We start from the raw sequence: 23,917 nt of genomic DNA on the forward strand, positions 1-23,917 counted from the left end.
GTGCAATTAGAACCCAGGGTCAGGGTTGGCATCGACACCTCTGTCCTCACTGCCAGGCATAATCTTACCCAGGAGCCCAGAAGACAAAAAGGGACCCTGCTCCCGCAGTCAAGCTCTTACCTGTCCTGACTCCTCTCCGTCACCCGACTCACGGTGGGGGAATGTGTGATTCGGGCTTGCCCCCTCTGATGGCCTGAAACAAGAGACACTTCATTCTCTGAGTCCTGCCCTGCACCTGTCGCGTCATCCTGCCTCTTAGAACCTGGCAGCTTCTCTTCTGACCTCTGACCTTCCTCCTGTTCAAGCAAATCGATAAGGCCATTTGTGGCATCTGAATCCACTGTGTCGTCCTCCACAAGTTCCAGAGAGCCCAACTCGGGGCCCCGCGGTTCCTCCAAGAGTGCCCCCTCCAACTTCCACTCGTGACCTGTGGCATCAGAGTCCTCAGCCTTGCTACACTCCAGAGAGGAGTCCTCAGCAGTGACCAGAGAAGGCGTGAGGCCCGCGGACCACACCTGCATGTCAGACATCTCCAGCATGGTGTCATGCTCCGTGGCCGCCAAGGGGATGGCGTCTAGGACGGCCACCTCGTTCCAGTACTGGTCTGCACGTAGCGGAGAGGAAAGCGCGCAGCCCAGGGAGGCAGGGGACAGCAGCTCATCCTGCAGTGAGGAGTAACCTGGATGGGCAGACAGAGGGCAACATGCTCCAGCAGTGATTCCTGTGCCACGCATTCACGTGCAGGCCCACGCACACACATGAACACACACACGCAGGCGCAGCCACAGAGGTGCGTGCACATTCGGGGTGGGTTGGGGGCTTCCCAAGCTCCAGGCCCAATGCTCAGGCCTTGTGGCTGCTGCCTGGGCATCCAGGCAAGAGAAGCAAGGCTCTGAATTGGGTGGGGGCAGCCAGGGTGTGAGGCAGAGATGGGGGAGCTCCCTGCTGGATGGCGAAGAGGAGATCGGACTTTCTTATCCAGTTCAGAGCACTAGATAAAGAAGCCTTTATCCAAAGGACTTGTGCTCCAATCTGTCTCTGATCCCATGAAAGCTCCACTTCTCCATGGCTGGGCAGAAATAGACGTTGCTCCTCTACTCAAAACTTCACTTTAGCTCAGCTCTTAGGTTCTCAGGGATGTACCTTAAAGGGAAGGAAAGGCCACCCAGAACCAGGGGTAGTAACCAGGCTGCCCTTGAGGGGCCTATCAGGGTGCACTAAACACCCATAGACCTCACTGTGATGGTCAAATGGGAAACAACCTTCTGGTGTGGCCAGGCGTCACTTTCCTCAAGTTGCCTATTGGTTCCAGAAACTGCACGATCTAAAGTGCCACAGGGGAGGGCTCTTAGGGCTCAAAAGGGGCAAGGTCAGAAGGCACCAAGAGGCACCATGTCTGCCCGCCCCAAAGCCCTGTGTCCAAGAGCCCTGAGCTGTTTGTCCCAGGTGCAGGTGAGCACCAACCTGGTGGGATGGGAGCCAGCTCGCTCAGGCTGAGTGCGTGACCCGTAGTCACCAAGGCCTGCCCATCTGCCATTCCCTGCTGCCTGGCTGGGACAGGAGTCCCTGCTGGTGTTCTGGTTGGCTTTGGCACTGGCTCCCTGATGTTCAGAAGTGACTGTGACACTAAGTGGCATGCACGCACATGGGCATTTGTGGGGGCATCAGCGCTCCATCTGGGGCTTCTCAGCCCTCCTCTGGCTGGGAGCAAGGACCTCTGCTACAGGAGAAAGAGGACTCTGATGCCCCTTCAGAGCAGGTGCCTCTGTGGCTGGGAGAAGAGCCTAGAAGACAAGATTCTCCAATGGGCTTGGCCTGTTTAGGAAACCAGGAAGCAAGTACGTGCTTACAGCAGCTGGAAAGCCCACAGAGCTGAAGGGGGACCCTGGGAATGGGCAGGGCTGCCCCATGCAGTCTCTAGGGACCTTCCTGCCATCCAGAGATGTCCAGACACCCCCAGCCTAGAGTTCAAACCTAGTTCAAATGCTCCATTCTGCCATTCAGCCCCTACCCCCACTCCTACTCACATCCAACTGCCCCCGGGCTGTGCTTTGATTCAAGCCAGGTGGGCTCCTTTCTTGCCCCCTCACCCTCCACTCGGGGCCTCAGCTCCTGATCACCTGCTCCCCTGCTTTTACATCACTAGCTCCATTTATTCTCATCCACTCACTGTTCAACCAAAATAAGAGAGGTCCGATTACATGCCAGGCACTGTGCTAGGGGAATGGGGATGACAAACCCCAAACACACATGCACACACACACACACACACACACACACACACACACACACACTCACACACTCTCTCTCACCCACACACTCACAGATGGGACAGCTTCTTGTCTCGTGGCATTTTCCCAGCTTCAGCTCCTGCTGCTCCCTCCCATCTCTGAGGCTGTCCTAGGGCCCTCGCTAAGGCGGTTCTCAGAAATGCAAACCCATGAGGACAGGGCTGAGGCCTGCCTTCCTCTCTCCACCCTTTCCTACAACAGGATTGGGCCTCCACTAGCCCCATGACCACTGCAGAGCTCTCCAGGTGTGTGAGAGGACCCAGCAGCTGGAACAGAAGGACCTCAGGCACATTTAGTGGAACTGCAATTGCTAACATGTACCTGTGTGTTCAACGTGCCCGGAGCCATGCTGTGTACTCCGCATGCATTCTCTTAATCTCCCCAGGAAAGTTTTCTTCTCTACAAGCCTACTTGGTTCCAGGTCCCAAATGAGCGGGGAGGATGAGCCTGTGAAGGTGGGGTGGTTGGCAGCAGGGCTGCACAGTGGCAGAGACTGAGGGAAACCCCTTTTAGCTCTGGCCAAACTAGGAAGAACAAGGAGGAAGGAGTGGGGAGAGTAGGCGAAATGAGTGGGTCACATCTTACCATGAAATGAACTCCAAGTCACTGTACATGAAACTGTGACTTGAGGAATTATATAGCTGACCAGGGCCATGGCCTTCAAACCCTTCATAGAAACCCCTCCAGATATACAAAAGTAGGATATTTTGGAGTCAAGTAATGATTATTTTTCTTATTACTCTTGCGAGCATTTTATATTATTTACATCACTTACTGAGCATTTTGTTGTTTTTTGAAGCAGAGTCTTGCTCTGTCACCCAGGCTGGAGTGCAGTAATGCAATCTCAGTTCACTGTAACCTCTGCCTTCCAGGTTCAAGTGATTCTCCTGCCTCAGCCTCTCCACTGGGAGTAGCTGGGATTACACGTATGCGCCATGACGCCTGGCCAATTTTTGTATTTTTAGTAGAGACGGGGTTTCACTCTGTTGGCCAGGCTGGTCTCAAACTGCTGACCTCAAGTGATTCGCCTGCCTCAGCCTCCCAAAGTGCTGGGATTACAGGGTTGAGCCACTGCGCCCGGCCACTAAGCATATTTTTAGTGCAAAACATATCTAACGTGTTATTTTTAATTGCCACAACAACCACATAAGGAAAATAATATGATTCCTACTTTATAGATTAGGAAACTAGAGGTTTAGCAACTTGAGGAAGGCCACACAGTTTGGTCTTTTCCATAGACTTTGCCATTAATCTCTTTTAAAAATAGCTTTGTTGAGGTATGTTTGACATTCAATAAATGTGTATCTTTAAAAGGGGGTAAATTGATATGTTGTGACACATGTGTACCCCCATGAAGCCATCATCTCAAAGAAGAAAAAGTACATTTGTCACCCCAGAAAGGTCTCCTCAAGCTTCTTTGTAATCTCTCCCTGCCCTTTCCCCCTCTGCCAACCCCAAACCATTCCCAGGTGACCCCTGATCTGCTTTTTGCCACTATACATCAGTTTGCATTTCCCAGGATTTTACATAAACGGATTCATACAGTATGCACTCTCTCTTTTTTTTAAGCCTGGTTTCTTTCATTCAACGTAGTCAATTTGGGTTTCATCCATGCTGATGCATGTATCAATAATTTATTTCTGTTGCTAAGCCATAGCCCTTTGGATGGATATATCACAGTGTGTAAATTTATTTACCTGCCAATGGACATTTGGGTTGCTTCCAGTTTGTGGCTATTACAAATAAAGATGCTAGTCTGCATGGACATAATGCTTTCTTTCCTCTTGGGTAAATAGCTAGGAATGGAATGACTTGATTGTACAGTAGGTGTATGTTTAACTTTGTAAGAAATCATCAAGTGCTTGTACCATTTTGCATTCCCACCAGTGGTGTATGAGAGTTCCAGTTCCCCCATATCCTCACCAACACTTGATATGGCCAGCCTTTTTAATTTTAACCATTCTTTTAGGTGTGTGGTGGTACCTCCTTATAGTTTTAATTTGTATTTCCCTAATCACTAATGATGTTGAGCATATTTTCACGTGCTTATTTGCCATGTGTATATATTCTGGGTGAAAAGTCTGTTCGAATCTTTTGTTCAATCTAAAAACTGAGTTGTTTTCTTATTATTAAGTTTTGTGAGTTCTTTATATATTCCAATACTATAGCAGATGATTATTTGCCATTATTTTCTCCCAGTCTGTAGCTCGTCTTTTCATTTTCTTAACAGTGTATTTTGAAGAGCAGAAGTTTTGATTTTGATGAAGCCCAACTTGTCAATTTGTTCTTTTATGGACTGTGCTTTTGGTGTTGTATCTGAGAAATCTTTGCCTTAACCAAGATTTTTAAGGTTTTTTCTTATGTTTTCTTCTAGAAGTTTTATAGTTTTAGATATTACATTTAATCTATGACCCATTTAGAGTTGATTTTTGTATACAAGGTAATAATCCAAGTTCATTTTAGTTTAGATTTTTTGCATAAATGTTCATAAATGATATTGGTCTGCAGTTTTCTTGTTAATTGTCTTTCTTCCCACTATCAGGGTAATGCTGGCCTCATAAACTTAATTGAGAAGTATTTTCTCATTTTCAATTTTCTAAACAAGTTGTTTCTTCCTTAAATGTTTGGTAGAATTCACCAGTGAAGCCATCTGGGCCTGGACTTTTCTTTGTAGGAATGTTCCAAACCATACATCTAATGTCTTTCATTTATATGGGGCTATATCTATTTCTTCCTAAGTGAGCTTTGATAGTTTGCATCTTTCAAATTTGTTGATTTCACCTGTTTTCCAATTTACTGGCACAAAATTGTCATAATATCCCTTTATTATCCTTTTACTACCTATAGAATCTGTAGATATTCTATAGGTAGTATATATTCCTTATTCCCGATATTGGTAATCTGCAGGTCTCCTCTTTTTTCATAATCAGTCTGGCTACAGGTTTATCAATGTTATTGATCTTTTCAAATCACCAGCTTTTGGTTTCATTAAGTTTCTCCAAGTTTTTCTGCTTTCTATGTCACTGATTTCCACTCTGATCTTTATTATTTCCTTTATTCTATGATTTTGGGTTTAATTTGCTCTTCTTTTTCTAATTTCTTAAGGTAGAAAAGTCTTTATTTTGCTTTCATTTTTGAAGTTACGTGTGCTAGTTATAGAAGTCTAGGTTACTTTGGAGATGTTGTTTCTTTCTTCTTTAAAGATGTGGCATACTTTAAAGATGCCACACCATGTTCTGGCTTGTGTTGTTTCTTTTTTTTCTTTTTCCTTTGTTTTTTTTTTTTTTTTTGAGACAGTATTTCACTCCCGTTGCCCAGGCTGGAGGTGCAATGGTGCAATCTTGGTTCACTGCAACCTCTGCCTCCTGGGCTCAAGCGATCCTCCTGCCTCAGCCTCCTGAGTAGCTAGAAGTACAGGCACACACCACCATACATGGCTAATTTTTGTATTTTTTGTAGAGATGGAGTTTCGCCATGTTGCCCAGGCTGGTCTCGAACTCCTAAGCTCAAGTGATCCACCCACCTCCACCTCCCAAAGTGCCAGGATTACAAGCGTGAACCACTGTGCCCAGCCTTGGCTTGTGTTGTTTCTAATAAGAAATCTGATATCAATCTTATTTTGGTTCCCTTGTACATAACACATTTTTTTCCTTCTGATTGCTTTTAAGATTTTTCTCTTTACCACTGGTTTTGACCAGTTTGCTAATAATGTGCCCTGATAGAGTTGCTCACGTGTTTCCTGTGCATGGGGTTCATCAAACTTGCTGGATCTGTCTTCATGATTTTTATCAAATTTGGCAAGTTTCTGTCCGTATTTCTTTTTTTTCTTTTTCTTTTTTTTGCAGGGGATGGTTGAGAACTCTGTTGCCCAGACTGGAGTGCAGTAATGCAATCTCGGTTCACTGCAACCTCCACCTCCTGGGTTCAAGCGATTCTCCTGCCTCAGCCTCTCAAGTAGCTGGGACTACAGTCATGCACCAGCATGCCCGGCTAACTTTTGTATTTTTTTTTAGTGGAGACAGGGTTTCACTATGTTGGCCAGGCTCGTCTCAAACTTCTGACCTCAAGTGATCCGCCCACCTCGGCCTCCCAAAGTGCTCGGGTTACAGGCATAAGCCACTGTGTCCAGCCCCGAATTTCTTACAATACTTTTTCTTCCTTCTTTTCTGTTGGGAACTGTAATTTCACATATTAGGTCACTTGAAATTGCCCCATAGCTCACTTTCTGTTTCTCCAAAACAGAAAGAAAAGAAAAATGTTTGGAGTTTCTCTTGCTGTATTGTCAAGTTCACTAATCTTTTCTTCTGCAGTGTCTAATGTCTAATCCCATCCAGTGTATTCATCCTACACATTACAGTTTCATCTCTAGAAGATTGCCTTGGGCCTTTAAAAAATATCTTCCATGACTCTACTTAGCTTTTTTGAATACCTGAAATACAGTTACAATCACTTATCTTTGCTAATTCTTTTTTTTTTGAGACAGAGTCTCTCTTTTGTTGCCCAGGCTGGAATGCAATAACACTATCTCGGCTCACTGCAACCTCCACCGCCTGAGTTCAAGTGATTCTCCTGCCTCAGCCTCCTGAGTAGCTGGGATTACAGGCGCCCGCCACCTCACCCAGCTAATTTTTTTGTATTTTTAGTAGAGACAGGGTTTCACCATGTTGGCCAGGCTGGTCTCAAACTCCTGACCTCAGGTGATCCGCCCACCTCGGCCTCCCAAAGTGCTGGGATTACAGGCATGAGCCACCATGCGCAGTCCTTTGTCTGCTAATTCTAACATCTTTGTCATCTCTGGGTCAGTTTCAATGGATTGATTTTTCTCCGCATTATGGATCCTGTTTTCCTCCCTCTTTGTGTGTCTGGTTACTTTTAATTGGATGCCGGACATTGCGAATTTTACCTTTTGGAGTGCTGGATGTTTTTGTATCCCTGTATGCTTGAGCTTTGTTCTATTATGCAGTTAAGTTACTTGGAAGCAGTTTGATCCTTTTGCATTTTGCTTTCAAATTTTATCAGGGAGGACTGGAGCTTTGGGGGTTAATTTTTCCCTGTTTCTGAGATGGGATCCTTCTTTGTCCCCTGAACAAAGGCTGTGAGAGATCAATTGGGAATAGCTTGCTAATACTCATCTGAAACTTGTGGGGGACCCTCTGCAGGTCTCCAGAGTGTTCTATCTGTGCAACTGTCTCCTCTCTGGTGCTCTGTCTTGAGAACTCCAGCTGTCTTGGTCTCCCTGGACTTTCAAAACGGTAAGCTAGACAGCTGTAGGGCTCACTTCATTTATTTCCCATGCTTTGTGGATCATGTCCTTTGTTATCTGATATCCAATGTCTTGAAAACTGTTGTCTCATATAGTGTGTCCATTTTTCAGTCTGCAGTAGTTTCAAGCAGGAGGGTATATCCGGTCCCTGTTATCCCGTCTTGGCCAGAAGTGGCACACATTGCATCTGACACAGCTCCTTGGATTTGGCTGGATGAACATTCCATCACTCCTTGGAATTGCGATGAGACTTGAGAACTGGGAGAGGGCAGCTTTGCAGCCACAGAACACTTGAGGCTCATTCATGGGTTCCTTTTGTGACTTTCCCACCTTGAGACTTCCATGGCATTTGCTTTAGTGGAATTTCACCCAAATAAAGATGTAAGGGGCCGGGCACGGTGGCTCATGCCTATAATCCCAGCACTTAGGGAGGCTGAGGCGGGTGGATCACCTGAGGTCAGGAGTTTGAGACCAGCCTGGCCAACATGGTGAGACCCCCGTCTCTACTAAAAATATAAAAATTATCTGGGTGCGGTGGCAGGCACCTGTAGTCCCAGCTACTCGAGAGGCTGAGGCAGGAGAATCGCTTGAACTCGGGAGGCAGAGGCTGCAGTGAGCCGAGACCACACCATGGCAACAAGAGTGAAACTCTATCTCAAAAAAAAAAAAAAAGTATGGATACAGAGAGCACATGTACCACCTCTGCAGGAAGTCCCTACTTGTCTTCACTCTGGGACTCCTTCCCTGGTAACAGCATTTAGGGTACATGCCCAGCTGCTCCCTCTCCCAGCCATGCTGGCTGAGATCCAAGGCCACAGGTAGCTAGCTGTACTCCTGGTGCTGGTGGGGGTCACTATGAAGCTGGAGCAATACTTGTAGAAGCACAAGTGCATCCTCATGAGGAACATCTCACAGGTCTGGGGTGGACCAGACCATAGGCAGATCCACTGGATCCCCCAGGGTGAGTTCCAGAATGTCTGTCTCTCTGGTAGTCTCATGCAGCCCCACCACACCTGGGTCACCAGCCCCTCCCTCAGTCTAGAGGCCTCGTCTTGGGGCTACATGTTGGAGAAGTCAGGTAAAAGGCAGCCACACATATTGGTTTGGGGCAGCATACAGTCAGGTGGTCCCTCCTCATTCCAGGTCACTGCCCTGGTTCTGTGCTGACCCAGAGGTAATAATCGTCCTGTTAGCTCAACGTCAGCAGCAAACGGGGCAACAGGGGCCGTCAGACAGCCTCGTCCTAGACAAGACCACACTTCACTAGCCGCAGTTGTGAAGAATTGAGGGAAATAAAACATGTTTTATTTCCAAGCAGACATTAGTTTGTGTCTGATTTATCAGGCCAAATGGAGCTCACATGGGTGTGAGATGATCATTTCTCCTCTCATAAGGGAAGTCTGTTTTATTTTCAGAAACATGCTATTTTATTTTGGCTCTATAGGCCATGCTTTCTTCATGTTTATTCCCAGGGCCTGGGCAGTCCTCTCCTGTGTGGGAGAAGCACACTGGCCTTTTGGCCTGAGCCCCTCTGCTCTGGCCAATTAAGGCGCTGGTGGTGAGCAGAGCTATGAAGGGAGAGACAGCCTCAGGCTTCTAATTCCTGGACACCACCCACTTATGTCGCACTCACAGAGCTGCCTATCACTACCCAGAGTCCCAGGGCCTCAGAAAGAGGCTCAGACATGCAGAGGGACCAGGAAAAGCACAGAGGAGCCAAGGTCCGACTGTGGGCATCAGTGCATTGGGCTGGGTGGGGACCAGGTCAGGCCATCACGAGCCCTGCCCAGGGAAGAGCAGAGAAGCTGCAGAGCCTGTAATGCCCCCCCCCCACCCCCTTAGACCTCTGACTGTCCTGCCACCTTCTCTCCGGAACACAAGGGCACCCAGATGAGGGCCAGACTTTCTGGGGCAGGGAGGAAGGCAGGAAAAATATAAAGAAGCTGATTCTAGACAAAGCAGGGCATCGGTGCATAAGTCTGCTGGGGCCAGGGGAGGGTGTGCGGGGCACAGAGCTGGGTCTACCGGGGACCTGCCAGAGAGGGTGTCGGGGACTGCTGAGGCTGCACAGAGCAGCCAGGAAGCACGGAGCATTTGACTGTGACTATCTGAAGTCAACTACTCGGGAGAGGGCTCCCTCAAAGACTTAAGTGCAATCATGCCACTCTTTGGCCAGAACCCTCTGATGGCTTTCCAGCTCACTCCAAGTCAAACCCAATGTCCTCATGACAGTCTATGGGTGGGCTCCGTGTCACCCCTCCAGCCCCCACGCCTGCCTTCTCTCCCACTGTCCCTTTGCCCCCGCCTCCAGCCCCGTCCTGTGAACGCATCAGGAAAGCCCTCTTCACACTCCCTGCTCTGAAATCTTCCCCCTCAGTGCCGACGCATGGCTCCCACCTCATCTCCAGCAAGTCCTCGAGTGCCACCCGCTTCCCTTGCACCATGAGTCCCCCCGGCCCCGACTCTGGTCTGTTTCTCCTGCACCATGCGTGGTAACTACTGGTGTGTAATACAATTCCCCACGTGGCTCTCCTCACAGGAGGGAAAAGCTCCACGAAGGCAGAGTTTTGTTTTGTCTGGTTGAGAACAGGTATCTCTCTCCTGCCTAGCACAGTGCCTGGCATGTGGTTGATACTTGAAAAATATTTGCCAAATGGGCTGATCCCCTGAAGCAGAGCCCTTTCAGCAGACATGGAGTGCACAGGCCCAGTCCCACACAGGAATTGAGAACCACTCGGGCAAGAATGCCTCAAGGCCTGGTGGGAGCTAGGGGTCTGTGGCCCGGGGAGATGATCACAGATGCCCAGGTCTGTAACTGTGAATATTCACACTCATGCGGTTCTGGTGGCCTGTTGTCCTGTAGGTGCTTAATCAGGGTACAGGAAATCAAAAGCGCGCCCCTCTGACTTGACCGAAAGTATGCGCTGGGTGTCAAAGAAGCCTCGACACATGGGAAGGGAGAGGAGAATTGTCACCAGAATTTCCCCAGGTTTGTGGCCTCCCTCAACCGCCCTCAGCCCACTGAGCTTCTGTAAAGCTCTGGCCAGGTCCCCTGAGGGGAGGCTGGAATCCCCAAGGGGGTGGACTTGGGGAGTGGGCCGGGCACACGCAGCAGGCAGCACCACACAGCAACACCCGTGCACACACACGCACACATGTATGCACACGCACACACATGAACGTGCACGCACACACATGCACACATGCACATGCACGCACACATGCACACACGTGCACACACACGCGTGCACACACGTGCCCACGCGCACACACACGCGCACACACATGCACACACACACACGTACACCCAGGACACGGCCATGAGATGCGTGGGGAGACAGGGCTGGGGGCCATGACATGCATGTGGACGTGGCCGGCTCTGCGCCTGCCGAAATGGGGACAGTGGAGACAGTGGAGACAGGCAGCACGATAGCGTGAGTGCACAGAGGTCAAGATGAGGTCAGAGGCAGAAGAGAGGCGATGGGACGTGATCAGTAGATGGGCCCTGCTCCCAGGATGCGAGATGGCACACTTCAGGAGACACAGGACGCGGAGCAGGGGACAGGGAGGGCTCAGCGAGCACAGGCTCCCCTGGCAGCGGCTCCATGCCCAGGCCCACCTGGGACTTGCCCTCAGCCGCGCCCCCAAACCGTGTACCCAGTCACAGGTGCCCACCCTCAGGCTGGGCGTGGCGGGGATGGCCCTTAAGACGAGGAGCTTGAGGAGCATACACATCACCATGCAGGCATCCAGGGTGACGCGTCAGCCACCCGAGGAAGCCATGTCACAGACATGGAAATTTTGTTTCAAGGTCTGTAAGGAATTTTAGGGATCCAATCCAACTTGCTGATTTTACAGAAGGGGAGAGGGCTCAGTCATGCAGGGAGTTGACAGGAAGGAAGGGCCTAGAACCCAGACCTCCTGGCCGGAGAGTGGGGCCTCGCTGTTTATGTGCCCGCTGGCCAGAGAGGGGGCGGGCGAGGAAGGGGTTGCGAGGGGGCCTGGCCCAGGAGTGGCAGGGGCTTGGGGGCAGAGGTCATAGCCTCCTGTACATCCTCTCCTTGGGCTGGATCTCACGGGGGATCCCTGCCACGCTGAGTCACATCAACAAAGAATGAGGGGAAGGAGATGAGACGATAGAAAAGCGGGAGAGGAAAAAGCAGAGACCCGGCTCCAGGAAGAGCAAACCGCTCAGTCCCTAGAAGTGGCCACAGCAGGATTTGTAAAACACCGTCCAGTTAAACTCCACTAGACCTTGGGCCAGGAATCTCCATGCCCTCTGCTTCCCAACCACTGACTGTTTTACAGATGGGGACACTGACACCCCAAAGAGGGCCCACGCCTTGCAAAGAGCTACCGGAAAGTCTGCAGCTGTGTAGGGGCAGTCTCTAGCTGGCGGCCTCTGACTCAGCTTTTTCCCATACACCAGGCCCTGTGGGGACGCAGTTGCTGATGGCAAGGGCCTAGGGGCCATTCTGCAGGGCTGCAGAGGCTCAGGCGGAGGTGACGCCCACCTGCACAGGAGCAGCCATCTCTCTCTCCTTCGCCTCTGCTTCCCCAGAAAGGAGGAACTCGTTACTGACAAACCAGACCTCCCACCAATGGGAGGCAGAGCAGGCTTTGAGGGATGACGTATTGTGGGAAGGGGTTATTGGTGCCGATGCCTGTAGGGCAGTCCCCCCGGTCCAGGTGACACTCACCATTCATCTGGGAGGGTGACAGCGAGTAGTCGCGGTCGGTGTGCCGCCTGTCTGGCTTCAAGTTGCGGCTCTGTCGGCCGGAACCCTCCAGCATGTTCACGATCTCGCCACGGTCGATGCTCTGCAGGGCTGTGCACAGATTCTCCACTATGGGCGCAGAAGAGAGATGCACGTTACTCCAGGCCAGTGAGCGAGGATCACATGGGCTCAGAAAATGGGGCCAGGATGAAGATGGAGAAAGGAGATAATTTTTTTCAGAAGGTGGAGGCACCCTCTTTTATTAGAATCAAAACAAACTTCCTCTTGGGAGAATACTTTTTACACTTCAGCAGATCTTTTCCAAATGCTAACAGTGGGCAGTTATTTTATTTATTGCTCTCTGTTACCAAAAAAATAATAAATTATTTTATTTATTGGTCTCACTCTGTCACCCAGGCTGGAGTGCAATGGGGCAATCTCGGCTCACTGTCCACCTCCCAGGTTCAAGCAATTCTCGTGCCTCAGCCTCCCGAGTAGCTGGGATTACAGGTGCATGCCACCACGCCTGGCTAATTTTTGTACTTTTAGTAGAGACAAGGTTTTGCCATGTTGGTCAGGCTGGTCTCGAACTCCTGACTTCAAGTGATCTGCCTGCCTTGGCCTCCCAAAGTGCTGGGATTATAGGCATGAGCCACCGTGCCCGCCACAGTGGCCAATTTAAAAGTCTAGAAAGACTGTTTTATTATTATTATTATTATTATTATTTTGTAATCTCAGAGGAGTACTACAAGAAAATAAGGATGAGAATGATTAGATTCTGTCCTTTTGAAATTCTTGGTCCTTGCCAGATGATTTGAGATGCAAATGTAAACACTCAATTTCCGCTTAGTGGTTTTGAGTCTGGGAATCTGGTTGAGGAGCAGCTGAAAAGAGAATGAGGCAAAGCTCCCTCCAGGTTGGAGGAAGCTCCTGGGAGAATGAGAACTGGTTCAGACTGGGGTCCAGCTCACCCAGACTGTGTCCTGAGAGGACAATACTCATTTGCTTGGGAAATTCAACAGGAAGACCTCAAAGATGAGTCACACACCCTGCACAGATGTTGTCATCTAGGAGTCCTGATGCAATTTTTTTTTTTTTTTTTTTTTTTTTAGAGTCAGGATTTTGTTTGTTGCCCAGGCTGGAATGCAGCAGTGCAATTGTAGCTCACTCAGCCTTGACCTCCCAGGCTCAAGTGATCCTCCTGCCTCAGTCTCCAGAGTAGTTAGGACTACAGGTGTGTGCCACCACATCTGGCTAATTTTTTTTTTTTTTTTTTTTTTGAGATGAAGTCTCGCTCAGTTGCCCAGGCTGGATTGCAGTGGTGCAATCTCAGCTCACTGCAAGCTCCTCCTCCCGGGTTCAGGCCATTCTCCTGCCTCAGCCTCCCAAGTAGCTGGGACTACAGGCGCCTGCCACCACGCCTGGCTAATTTTTTGTATTTTTAGTAGAGACGGGGTTTCACCGTATTAGCCAGGATGGTCTCGATCTCCTGCCCTTGTGATCCGCCCGCCTCGGCCTCCCAAGGTGCTAGGATTACAGGCATGAGCCACCACGCCCGGCCCACACCTGGCTAATTTTTAAAGGACTATGTTACACAGTCTGTTCTTGAACTCCTAGGCTCAAGCAATCCTCCCACCTTGGCCTCCCAAAGTGGCGTGAGCCACTGTGCCAGGCCTTGCAATTTTTATCTTATTCCAAGGATGTGAGAAAGGCTGAGGCCAAGCTTCTCTGGTCATGCCTTCAGGCAGGACTGCCTGGAAGACCTCCTGACGCGAAAGGTGCGTGCGTGAGTGTGAGAGAGACAGAGACAGACTCAGTGTCATGAAGGGAATTTGAAGGAAGAACTAGTTTGGTGGGGAGGAGGTCCTAGGACAGGCTTCCTCAGTGGGACGGTACTGACTCTTTGCGTTTTGGCCTTCACGGATGACCCAGAGGTTCAGCAAGGCCACGCTCTGCTCCAACAGGGAGTTGGGATTTTCCACTCGGATCCTGTTGATGTCTTCCACACTGAACTGCAGCTCCCGGGCCAACTCTGCAAGCAAAGAACCAATAGCAGACGTGAGCCATGCAGGGGGCCTGCAGCACACAGGCTGGGTGGGCACTGGGGTGTGAGGGCACCCAGTGGGGAGCACAGGGAGCTCTGAGGCAGCCTCCTTGTGGGTTTGGTCTTCCTTCTTATCAAGAAATTCCTTATGAAATGCCAGCACCTATACCTTTATATCCCCAGAAAATGGAAGAATGGGAGGGGTGCTTGTTAAATAGGTCCTGAATGACTGAATGATCAAATGTCCTTTCTTCCTTTCGTAACTTCCAATATGAGATGACATGACCTCTCAGCAAGGTCAGCAACTTCTGCAAGGTCACAGAGCCAGCGAGTCCCTGAGCCAGGAGGCAGCCGTACCTGCCGATTCTCACCTCAGCGCTGCCTTGACCACGCCATGCCCTACTGCCGAGAACCAGTGAGAACAGAAATGGACTCCTGAGCTTATGCATCTTCAGGGAGAGGCATTATTTACATTTAAAATGAAAATACAAGTTCCCATCTAAATGTAAGGCAATAATGCAGACTGTTAGCCAAAATCCCCCATTATTTTTATTGTTATTTCTTCAGAAGGAAAATAGCATTAGAGTCTAATTTCAAGGATGAAGAAGACTGGGGAGAAAGTGATGGTGAGAATCAGAACACGCACATACAACACAAATGTGCACACACTCACAACACATATGCATGCATACACACACGCACACACACGCCCCCTGAGCAGCCAGCAGTCATGATTAAAAGAAGGAGCCGTGTCTGAACTTCTGAGTTTGTCACACTGCCTTTCCACAAGTTATTGCCAAAAGGTTTCTGAGTGTGTCTAAAATGTTCTCCAGGGGAAGCGAATGAAGGGAGTCCACTCATATAAAAGCTAACAAAAAATAAGGAGGGGAAGGGGAAGCCATCTCAGCATCAACAAGAATTGAGCGCCGGGCTCTGGACAGAAATACAGTTATAATTAAGCATTCACCAAGCTGCGCTTGGGTCCTCTTCTTTGTTGCTCAAAGCCACACAGTGCTGGATACTGACCACTTGCACCCCCATTGTTCCTAAAGACAGGGTTTCTGACATTAGGCTTCTGTTTAAGGATCCCTTAAGATGGTTTTCAGATTCCCAATTCCAGCAACCACTTTGAAGGCAGGGATCAGCACGAGAACGTAGCTTCTTCCTGTCCCTGTCCATGACTTCACCCTGCACTCTCCAACCAATCAACCACCTGCACACTCCAGCCACTCCAAAGCCCTTAACAGCCCCAGCCCTGAACTCCTCCTTGGGGAGATGGATTTGAGGTTTCCTCCTCCCTCCTTGTTTGGTGGTCCTGTGATTAAGCCTCTTTCAACACTGCAACCCCATGTCTCCATGTGTCTTGACTTGCCACTCACATTGGGCAATGGACCTGCTGTGGTTACACAGGGAGAATCCAGTTCTAGGGTCTGTGGTTGGGCACAGCACATTCTGAGCCTTCACTTTATTTGCCCACCTGTCTCCCTTAAAATAAGATCTACCCCGACGGTTGGCAGGACTTCTGCGAGATCCAGCCATAGCCACAGACCACAGTGAAATATGTTGAGACTTGCCCTTTCCTTCCCTCCTTTTCAAGGTCTCCTGTAAACTCAAAAGCTGATTCTTTCTTAGAAAAGAAAGTCAGATAGAGATGGAGGCAGGGGGGTCCCCCTTCATTGGCACCCAATGGTGTGGCTTGGGCAGCAGACCCAGCTCAGACAATCACAAATCAGATAACCCATGGGTGATAAAAGGAGGGTTAGAAATGCCTCATTCATTGCTCATTACAGGGGAAGAGGGTAGGTGAGATGGACAAAGTGCTTTTCTGCCCCCAATTCCCCACTCACCTGCCCAGCTAAGACCGAGGTGCTCTGAGATAACAGCCATCTTCATCTCTGCCTGCTCTGTCCCACTGAGAAAACCTGGGGAGAAGCATTAGATTTCATTTAGTAGCCAGGGCAGGACACAGTTGACAGGCCTGAGGACACGGCCTGTGATGGATGTGGCTTCCGTGTGCACTGGGGTGACTGTCTAGACTCTCTGCAAGATCAGGGGAAGACCCAAGCCAGCTCTGCAGCAGCTTTTGGAACTGGCTGAGCGAGCGGCACTTCAGCAGAACCCTCACAGGGCTGCGGGGAGATGAGCTCACGCCCACCCTTCTTGGGAAGGGAGCAAGCATGCATCATCACACAGAGGCTGTACCTGGTGTGGACTCGCTGAGAATGCTGTATCGCAGGGCCAGGGGCGTCGGGGTCCTTCTCCTATCTTCGGCTCCACTTCCCTGCAGAAGAAGAAAGGGTGCTTTGGGTTTTGGACTCTCCCCACCTTCCCAGAGAAAGTGATCTGAGCACCTATGCTGCAGGGGTGTGGAAGGCTGACCCCAGTCCTGGTAAACAATCAGTCCGTTTCTTCAGGGACTTAACACAAAGAGTAACACATGGGAGGAGCGGGAGTGAAGGGAAGCTGAAGAAACACACATGCGTTATTAATCACAGTCGTAATAACGGCAAGCCCACGTCACCCCATCACCTGTGAGGCCCTATTTAATGTTCACGGCAACCTAGGAGGTGGGTACTGTATTACTCCCATTTCATCAATAAGTAAACTGAGGCATAGAGAGACAAAGTTCCTTGCCCAAGATCACCCAGTTAATATGCGATGGAGCTGGGGTTGAACTTAAAACGATTGTTTTTCTTTTTGGATTTCTTTCTGCTTGAAAGACCCGTTTCTGTACTGCCCTAAGGCCTTAACATCACAGCCCTGTGGAAAAGCATCCAGACGTTTGCCCAAGGCTGCAGAAAAATATTCTCTCTCTTTTTTTTTTTTTAAGAGCCAGGGTCTCACTCTGTCTCTGAAGCTGGAGTGCAGTGTGATGGCACGATCACGGCTCACTGCAGCCTCAAACTCCCAGCCTTAAGTGATCCTTCTGCCTCAGCCTCCTGAGTGCCAGGACTACAGGTGCATGCCACCATGCCCAGCTAATTTTTCATTTTTATTTTTTTGTATAGACAGGATCTCACTATGTTGCCCAGGCTAGTCTTGAACTCCTGGGCTCAAGCAATCCCTTGCCCCAGCCTCCTAAAGCACTAGGGCTACAGGCATGAGCCTCTGCGCCCAGCCTGAAAATCCTCTTTTGAAAAAGAAGTTGGTTCACCCTCATCTCATGCCCAAAAAGAAAAGAGAGATTGAGCCATGGACTTATGAATGTAACCTTGCTTCTTTCCTAGTTTAGCATGGAAGGCTAATGATTAAAACAACAACAACAACAGCAAAACAACACCAACGAAAACCACGGAGACGGTCAGGAGACGTATGATCCCTCCAAAGTCCCTAGCAGAGGTGGTGACTGGGATACTCTTACAGGTATCGACAAATGAACATACGTGGCCAAGACTCCTTTGCTGAGCTCAAAACCCTGGGTGTTTGCAGTGGCTGAGGACACCAGGCTTCCCTTCTGTGAGGGCCTAGCACCCTGGGAAGATAAGCAGGTAGATGAAAAAGCGGCCTGAGAGAAGCCGTGCAGGGGCTGGGAGAGCTTAGCAGCTCTCCTTGGTGTGAACCTCGGAGGCCTCAGGCCAGGGACACCGAGGCAGATGCCCTTAGGGCCCCTTGTCACCTTCACACCTAGGGAGCCCAGGGTCCACAGCATGAATGTGCCCATCACCATCTGATACCAACATTTGTTCTTCATGTCACATGACCAGCGCTGCACTGCAAATTACAGAGAGGGCCAGGGCGTGGTCTCCCCGCCAGGCCACAACATGAGCATGTGGAGGAGAGCTCAGCACCTTTGCATGCCTCGGGGGACTCAAAGGTTCCACCAGGAAGAAGCCCCTTGGAAGTGCTGGACCTGGGGTCTGTTTGGGGACCTCCTACAGGGAACCCGTCTCGGGCCAAGGCTCCTGGGCAGGTGCCAGCTCACCTTGGCGCAGGGGGGCATGGTGATGTTCAGGTGGCAGAGAATGTGCTGGGTGTCCTCATACTTCATCGCCTTGCGCAGAAACGACAGGGACCCTCCCGGCTCTCGACTGCTGTCCCTCACCTAAACTCAATCACACAAAGGAGAATTCAGGGGCCCTTTTCTAGGCCACCCGGCTGTCTGGTTTAGAGAATTCTGCCTCCCCAACTTTCTAGACCCAGAGGAGAAGTCAGCCAGAGGGCGCCGGCACCTTTACAGGCATGGCCAGACGGTTCTCCCGAAATGACTGGAAGTGGAAGCTCCGCTGCTGGGCAGCTTTCTTCACAGGCACCAGGTTCCCGGAGAGTTCTGCAAACAGGGACATTCCTTCCAACACCTGCAGGAGAGGAAAAGCAGATACAGCTTGTCAGGGAGAGAAGGGCCCAGATGTCCCTCCTTCCACCTTCGGTCCTTCCCTCTCCAAGACACACCCTGCCTCAGCAAGAGGCATGCGGGTGTGTGCTGAGAAATCCACTGTTTGTTTTGGGAAAGGCTTTATTTCCAAAATTGTGATCAATGACGCATGCTTCCCGACTTCAATAGATTTTGTAATATGTAGGGATCTTCAAATATCCCTGAGATGTTGATGGGAATTGCTATCAAGTATTCCAAACCTTCACTTGAATATCATAACATAGCTTCTGAAAACAACAACAACAACAACAACAACAACAAAACCCTAGTTCTGGGCTGAGCATGGTGGCTCACGCCTGTAATCCCTCCACTTTAGAAGGCCATAGTGGGAAGATTGCTTAAGTTCAGGAGTTGGAGACAAGCCTGGGCAACATAGGAAATCCTCGTCTTTACAAAATTTTTTAAAAAAATTAGCCAGGTGTGGTGGCATGTGCCTGTAGTCCCAGCTACTTGGGATGCTGAGGCAGGAGGATCACTGGAGGCCAGGAGTTTGAGGCTGCAGTGGGCTATGATGTCACCACTGCACTCCAGCCTGGGCAACAGACTGAGATCCTGTTTCTAAAAATAAAACCAAGGTTCTGTTTTTATGTCTGTCCAAAGATGCTTTGTTCATGAGAAGAGCTGGAAAACACTTGCTCTATTTTAATCTCACCCATAATAATGATCCCTACTGTGTATATAAAGCTTTCAACTGAGAAGTTATCATTAACTCATTTGACAGTTGAAAAAATTGAGGCCGAAAGAGAAAAACCGGCTTGTCTCGTTAGTGCCTAAGACAGGATTAGAACCAAGTTTCTAGTCCTGCACTTGTTCTCTGGGGCCCTCAGTCTTCCCCAGGAAAACTCAGTGCAGATTCTGAGGCTTAGATCACTGCTGGCTTACTACACATCTTAACCCAAGTGGGTCTCTTAGGATCAGTAACTGGTTCAGACATAGCCCCCATGCCTTCACTCTTCACATTATCTGTCGAGCCCTTTCCTCTGCCTCCTCACCTGGGTGTTACTGAAACCCTAGCACAGCAAGTCATGGTGTGGACTCTGGGGCCAGAGATGACCTGGATAAATCCCGTCTCCACCACTCACTTAGCTGTGTGACCGTTGGCAAGTTACTTAACCTCTCAGCCTCAGTTTCTTAATACATAAATAAGGGATAATAAAGGTACCCATAAATATGAGAATTAAATGAGATTATGCAAGAAAAGCACTTTTAGTTATTTATTTAATAGAGATGGCATCTTATTATGTTGCCCAGACTGGTCTCAAACTCCTGGGCTCAAAGCACTCCTCCTGCCTCAGCCTTCCAAAGTGTTGGGATTACAGGCGTGAGCCACTGACCCTGGCCGGCACTTTTGTTTGTTTGTTTTTTGTTTTGTTTCCTGCCCCCACCACCATACCCAGCTGGCTAGCACTTTTTTTTTTTTTTTAAACAGTCTCACTCTGTCGCCCAGGCTGGAGGGCAACAGTGCGATCTCGGCTCACTGCAACTCTGCCTCCCGGGTTCAAGTGATTCTTCTATCTCAGCCACCCGAGTAGCTGGGATTACAGGCACGTGCCATCACGCCCGGCTAATTTTTGTATTTTTAGTAGAGACAGGGTTTCACCATGTTGGCCAGGCTGGTCTCGAACTCCTGACCTCAGGTGATCCACCCACCTTGGCCTCCCAAAGTGTTGAGATGAAAGGCGTGAACCACTGCGCTCGGCATGGCCAGCACTTTTAATAGTCCCTGGTGCACAAGACCTTCGGCAAATGCCAACTCTTTTCATAGATCACTGGACCAAAAGCCTGCAGCCTCCTCTGAGATGTGCATGGTGGCATCTCTCTCCTTTCCTGAAGCTTCTCTAAGATGCTTCTCAAGAGGGGTCTCAAAGAGAGACAGCTGTGGAGCCGCTCGTCTACAGAGGGAGGACTGCCTGCCTGCACCTGGCAATGGTGTTCTGGAGAAAATGGCAGGAGGGTTTGTCCCAGAGGCGGTACAGGGCCCAGCCCCGTACCTCTATGTCCCTGCTCCGGGCCACCTCCACGAAGTTCTCATGCTGCTCCAGGGTCTTGTCCACTTTATCATCTGTCATGCAGTAGCAGCGCAGGCGCCCCTCTCGGGGGTCATTCATCTTGGCAAAGATGACGAATTTGGCCATGTAGGGCACTGCAGTGAGCTCTTTGTACAGCAGGGTGGCAAAGTTCACAGCCTCAGCGGTCCGAGGACAGTCCGACAGCCAAAACCTAAAAAGCAGGGCGAGTTATGTGTTCCCAAGTGCCCAACAGAGAGCATCTTTTCCATCCAGACGAGAGCAGCCCGTGAGCCATGCCGTAGCTACTCTTGCCACACCTGTGGTCACGGAGGCTTCCACGTGGAGGGAACAGTGAGGGAGCCTCAGCCTCAGGCCTGGACAGCAGCACAGAGCCTGAGGACGGCCCACACAACGCTGGGCTGGGCTGGCCTCGTCTCACCTGGCGGAGACATTGGTGGTGAAGTTGGCACACTCGTTGGCATATACAAGTTTGGTGGTTCCTGTTATGTCTTCCCACTGGGCTTGGTCTGTTCCTCCTGTAACACCGGCAGAAATGGGGCTGGGGACAGTCTTCAGGACGTAAGCATGGAGCTTACTAAAATGCTAAGGCCCTGGTGTGCAAGGTGAGACTGGGTGAAGCTCACTTTGTCTGCAGCCCTGGGCACACCTACCCTCACCTGCTGCTCTTCCTCCTAGCAACTGGCATGCCCCTCCTTCTAGGGCTTGGAGGGTTCTTCCCCAGTGGCATGGACTTTTTTTTTTTTTTTTTTTTTTGAGATGGCGTTTCATGCTTGTTGCCCAGGCTGCAGTGTAGTGGAATGATCTCGGCTCACTGTAACCTCCGCCTCCCAGGTTAAAGCAATTCTCCTGCCTCAGCCTCTGGAGTAGCTGGGTTTGCAGGTGCACGCCACCATGCCTGGCTAATTTTTGTATTTTTAGTAGAGACGGGGTTTCTCCATGTCTCGAACTCTTGACCTCAGGTGATCCACCTGCCTCGGCCTCCCAAAGTGCTGGGATTACAGGCATGAGGCACCGCATGGGCATGGACTTTTATGCAGATGCATCATCCTTCCATCTCTTGGAAGAGCACCTCACTCCCGGGGAAGTCAACAAAAACTAAGGGGATTGCTGGCCTCGCCTTCTTGAGTCACCCCGCTACTGTGTTCCAGAAGCACTGTAGCAGCTGGCCGAGAACACAAGTCTGAGGCAGGGGCCCCTCTCACCAATGACGCTGCAAAGCAGGCGCAGGCTGGTGGTGTCTCCCTCCCCGCTGTCCCTCGGGTTGTCGGTCCAGGAAGGAGGTAGCGGGATCCGAAGCCCAATGGGGCGGTGGAACTTCCGGCGCCGGGGCTCCACGGTGACAATGGGGCTGAATGTGGCCTGGTTGCCCAGGAGCTTAGTGACAAGCTCATCCGGGACAGGCTGGGCCTGTGAAATGACAGAGGCAGGACACTCAGGCCCAAGCAGGAGAGGAGCTAGTCAGACGGGAGGCAGCTCCATGCCTGGTGAGAGTGGCCGTCAGGGCACAGGGTCCCCCCTGCTGTTGGACCACAGAACCGACATGGTGGAGCTTGCCTTTCTGAGCCCTTTCTCCCCTTCTCCTCTGCTTCTTACTCCCAGGGCTGGTGCATCTTTGCTCGCACCACAGTCAACTCCCGGAGGTCATGCGGTTCCTGCATGCCGCACAGACCGGGCCGTGCAGCTTGATGGGTTACCAGGGGTTCTGCAACTTATCAGGGAGCTTCCACCTCACCCCTTCCCACTCAACTCTCCTTTGAGCTTTAAACTCAGATCTCCACTGTGCCATTTCAGAGCACCAGACAAAAGTGTGGGGATGTCCTGGGGAAGAGGGTGGCCTTCCCGGAGGCCTGGAGTTCAGTCCACCCCCAGGATCTGGCAGGGAGGAGGGCTGTCACCTGCAGAGCCAACTTCACTCTCTTGGTGACGGCATTCTCCGGGAACGTTGCCTGTACCAGGGGCACCAGCCTGCTCTTCAGGGAGCCCCCTTCGGGACCGATGGTGTCGTAGTCCTGGCAGAGTCGCGACATGATCACGAAGTACAGCGGGAAGTCGGTGGTGATGATTCGGCACACCCTCTTCTTCTCCAGCTCCTCCAGGCTCCCCAGCTCTGGAATCACACACACAGGCCGCCACCCCGGTCACATCAGGCACAGGTTCAGGACTTCCAGGGGCCCCAGAGCCTCCTTGTCCCCAAGACCCAGTGCACACACCCTCCCCAGGTGCCGGGCGGCAAAGTGGCCAGAAGAAGTGCCCAAGCCCAGAGGCCCAGCAGAGCAGATGTGGCTGCAGGCAGCAGCTGAGCATCCCCTCACACATCCTGGGGACCCAGGGCTTGTCCACACCAGGCCATTCCCAGCCTCTTGGGGCTTCCCAAACTTCAGGTGGCCCTCAAAGACCACCTTTAAGGTGCAACTCAAACCCCTCTTCTGCAAGGAGGGGACCCAGCCCTGGGATCCCCCGCCCCTACCTTCATCCATCCCGTTGAGGATCTGATCCAGGTAGCTCTCTCCATAGCGGCTCCTGTGCTCCTTCCACACAGAGCCATTTTCACTCCTCAGAACCACGAGTTCGCGGTCTCCACGGCCATGGGAAGCAAAGTGCGGGATCTCCACGATTACAGGGCTGAGGCAAGGACACAGTGGTGGCGGGGAGGTGCTCACACAAGGCAGGCGGGGCACAGGGAGGGATGGGGCTGCCGGCTCCCACCCAGATAGATAAGGCGCTTCCACAGCCACGTGGAGGCCCCACCTGCAGGCAGGTCTCTAAGTGGACCAGACCCATGGGGAGGTCCCCAGGGCTTCCCATGGCCCCGCTTGCTCCCTGCCAGGCCTGCAGTGACAGTGAGGGCAGGGCCAGTCTCATTTCATGGGAGCTCTGCTCCCACAACCTAAAGATCCTGTCCTTGCACCTGATTCCAAAAAGCCATCTGACATCCCTAGACGGGTGACCTCATCTATCAACTGGCCATAATGACATTTCTTTCAGAGGGACACTTTGAGGACAAAGAAAGGTCAACGAGAAAACTTGCTGCTTTGCAAATGGTGGTGACCGCTCTGAGGGGCCAGGAGGGTGGACAGAGGTAGAAGGCAGGGCCTCCTGGTCAGGCCTGTCCCCACATCACACCCGTGGTGCCTGAGGGGCAGCAAAGCTCCAGGAGGAGCCCAGGCTGCTTCAGGGGAGTGGAGCACAGGCCTCTGGA

The 23,917-nt window shown here is 50.9% G+C and overlaps 1 protein-coding gene across 14 annotated transcripts in view; it reads right to left on the minus strand.

Annotated features, from left to right (window-relative positions):
* ANK1 (ankyrin 1) overlaps window positions 1-23,917 on the minus strand; it is a 241,711-nt gene that overhangs the window by 17,856 nt on the left and 199,938 nt on the right. For 9 of the 14 annotated variants that reach the window (XM_054561512.2, XM_054561514.2, XM_054561510.2 and 6 more), the window contains 12 exons: window positions 23,186-23,340; window positions 22,614-22,825; window positions 21,921-22,125; window positions 21,137-21,233; window positions 20,680-20,908; window positions 18,486-18,611; window positions 18,239-18,358; window positions 16,519-16,597; window positions 16,164-16,238; window positions 14,173-14,304; window positions 12,255-12,401; window positions 121-679 (listed from right to left, as the gene is read on the minus strand). In XM_054561512.2, coding sequence (XP_054417487.2) covers window positions 121-679; window positions 12,255-12,401; window positions 14,173-14,304; window positions 16,164-16,238; window positions 16,519-16,597; window positions 18,239-18,358; window positions 18,486-18,611; window positions 20,680-20,908; window positions 21,137-21,233; window positions 21,921-22,125; window positions 22,614-22,825; window positions 23,186-23,340 — 2,136 coding nt within the window. The remainder of the gene's footprint in view (window positions 1-120; window positions 680-12,254; window positions 12,402-14,172; window positions 14,305-16,163; window positions 16,239-16,518; window positions 16,598-18,238; window positions 18,359-18,485; window positions 18,612-20,679; window positions 20,909-21,136; window positions 21,234-21,920; window positions 22,126-22,613; window positions 22,826-23,185; window positions 23,341-23,917) is intronic. The other 5 variants (XM_063726626.1, XM_063726624.1, XM_063726625.1 and 2 more) reach the window with 1 other exon arrangement.

The sequence above is a fragment of the Pongo abelii genome, chromosome 7, assembly GCF_028885655.2.
Source record: "Pongo abelii isolate AG06213 chromosome 7, NHGRI_mPonAbe1-v2.0_pri, whole genome shotgun sequence".
Classification (NCBI taxonomy): Eukaryota; Metazoa; Chordata; class Mammalia; order Primates; family Hominidae; genus Pongo; species Pongo abelii.